At 65.2% G+C, this 2,054-nt stretch overlaps 1 protein-coding gene across 1 annotated transcript; it reads left to right on the plus strand.

The window, feature by feature from the left end:
* Positions 1-411: 411 nt before the first annotated feature.
* ACTL9 (actin like 9) lies at positions 412-1,662 on the plus strand. The gene has a single exon (XM_007169025.2). It carries the CDS (start codon positions 412-414, stop codon positions 1,660-1,662), a length of 1,251 nt encoding a protein of 416 aa, XP_007169087.1.
* Positions 1,663-2,054: the final 392 nt, after the last annotated feature.

Raw genomic sequence — 2,054 nt, forward strand, 5'->3', positions numbered from 1 at the left:
CTCTCAGATACCACACTACAAATAACTTCAAGACAAGGCACCAAGAGAAGGATTCCTGGGTCTTACCGGGTTCTGGATCAGGGAACTGGGTCAGAGGTCCCTCTTTGGGAGCCTTCTATCCTGCTCCTTCTCCAGATTTGGCACTGGGGGTGGGAGGGGGGCAGAGGGGAACCCAGATTAAATACTCTGGGAGCTTTCTGGAGCAAAGAAGGGCTCACCCTTACACCCCACCACCCCACTCCTGCATTGTGAGCGGCAAAATGATGTCATAGACCAGCAGCCCGGCCCCCTCTCCCTCCCTCCGCCTGTGCTTGCCCCAGGCCTGGCCTCAGCCTTTTCTCTCCACACCCCCCTCACCCCAGAGGAAAGTGGTCTGCCTTGCCAAGCAACCCACGCGACCACTTAACAGCCATGGATCCAAATCGGGGCAACCCCCCGGGGCCCCAGACCTCCCCAGAGGCCCCCAAGCCTAGCCTGAACCCCTGCTCAATCCTGGCGAACAATACCATGCCGCAGGACCCCCCCAGCATGGTGGGCGACAGGTTGCCCCCAAAGACCCGGGCGGTGGTCATCGACATGGGCACAGGCACCTGTAAGGTGGGCTTCGCGGGGCAGGCCCGGCCCACCTACACCGTGGCCACCGTCGTCGGCTGCCAGCCCAAGAAGCCGACCACCACCGGGCCGCCGGTGCTGGAGACGTTCATCGGCGAAGCAGCCCGCACTCGCCCCGAGCTGATGCGGGTGCAGCCCGTGCGGAACGGCATCGTGGTAGACTGGGACGCAGCCGAGCTGATCTGGCGCCACGTGCTGGAACACGACCTCCGCGTGACCCCCCGGGACCACCCGCTGCTGTTCTCCGATCCGCCCTTCAGCCCCACCACCAACCGCGAGAAGCTGGTGGAGGTGGTTTTCGAGTCGCTGGGCTCCCCCGCCATGTACGTGGCTTCGCAGTCAGTGCTCTCCGCCTACGCGCACGGGCGGGTCAGCGCGCTGGTGGTGGACGCGGGCCATGCGGTCACCTACACGGTGCCCGTCTTCCAGGGCTACAACCTGCCTCACGCCACACAGCGCCTGGACCTGGCGGGCACCCACCTGACCGCCTTCCTGGCGGAGATGCTGCTGGGCTCCGGCTTGCCCCTGGGGCAGCAGGACCTGGACACGGTGGAGAACATCAAGCGCCGCTACTGCTATGTGGCCTCCGACTTCCTGAAGACACAGGCCCGGCCCGAGGGGGAATGCCGCCAGACCTTGAAGCTGCCTGACGGGCGGACGGTCACGCTGGGCAAAGAGCTGTTCCGGTGCCCTGAGCTGCTGTTCAGCCCCCCCGAGATCCCAGGGCTGTCGCCCGTGGGCGTCCCCACCATGGCGAAACAGAGCCTTCAGAAGGTGCCGCTGGAGGTGCGGACCGACGTGGCCCAGAACGTGCTGCTCTGCGGGGGCTCTTCACTCTTCGCCGGGTTTGAGGGTCGCTTCCGCGCTGAGCTGCTGCGCGCTCTGCCCCCAGAGGCCCACGTGGTAGTGGCGGCCCAGCCCACCAGGAGTTTCTCCGTGTGGATCGGCGGCTCCATCCTCGCCTCGCTGCGCGCCTTCAAGTTCTGCTGGGTCCTGCGGGAGCATTACGAGGAGCAGGGGCCCCACGTCGTGTACCGCAAATGCTGCTGACCCGGGGCAGGGGTGGGTGTGGACGCTGCGGGGTTGGGGGGAGTTATGGGCAGTAAAGTTTCTGCTACCCAGCCGGCTCCGTCCTGCCTTCCCCCAGGGCCTGGCCCGGTCCACTGCTGGACCCACCCAGATGCGCCTGGTTCTGACCCCACAGACCCACCCGCCCTGGTGGGCTACCTCCCAAGACATCCCTGGTTCTGCCCTGCCTTGACTCACCTCCCAGGAGCCATCCCCTGAGACACCCCAGTTCTGACTCCCTGACCCTCCGTCCCCCACGATCAACCCCCCTACACACACACACACGCACACACACACACCACCATGTGCTAACCCTGTCAAAGCCATCTCCCACAATCCTAGTCTCCCACCACACTCAGGATGGGATCCCCTTC

This window comes from Balaenoptera acutorostrata, chromosome 2 (assembly GCF_949987535.1).
Source record: "Balaenoptera acutorostrata chromosome 2, mBalAcu1.1, whole genome shotgun sequence".
NCBI lineage: Eukaryota > Metazoa > Chordata > Mammalia > Artiodactyla > Balaenopteridae > Balaenoptera > Balaenoptera acutorostrata.

What these genes read in the sequence shown, in the direction of transcription:
- ACTL9 (XM_007169025.2), top strand. Translation starts at nt 412, where the DNA reads ATGGATCCAAATCGGGGCAACCCCCCGGGGCCCCAGACCTCCCCAGAG.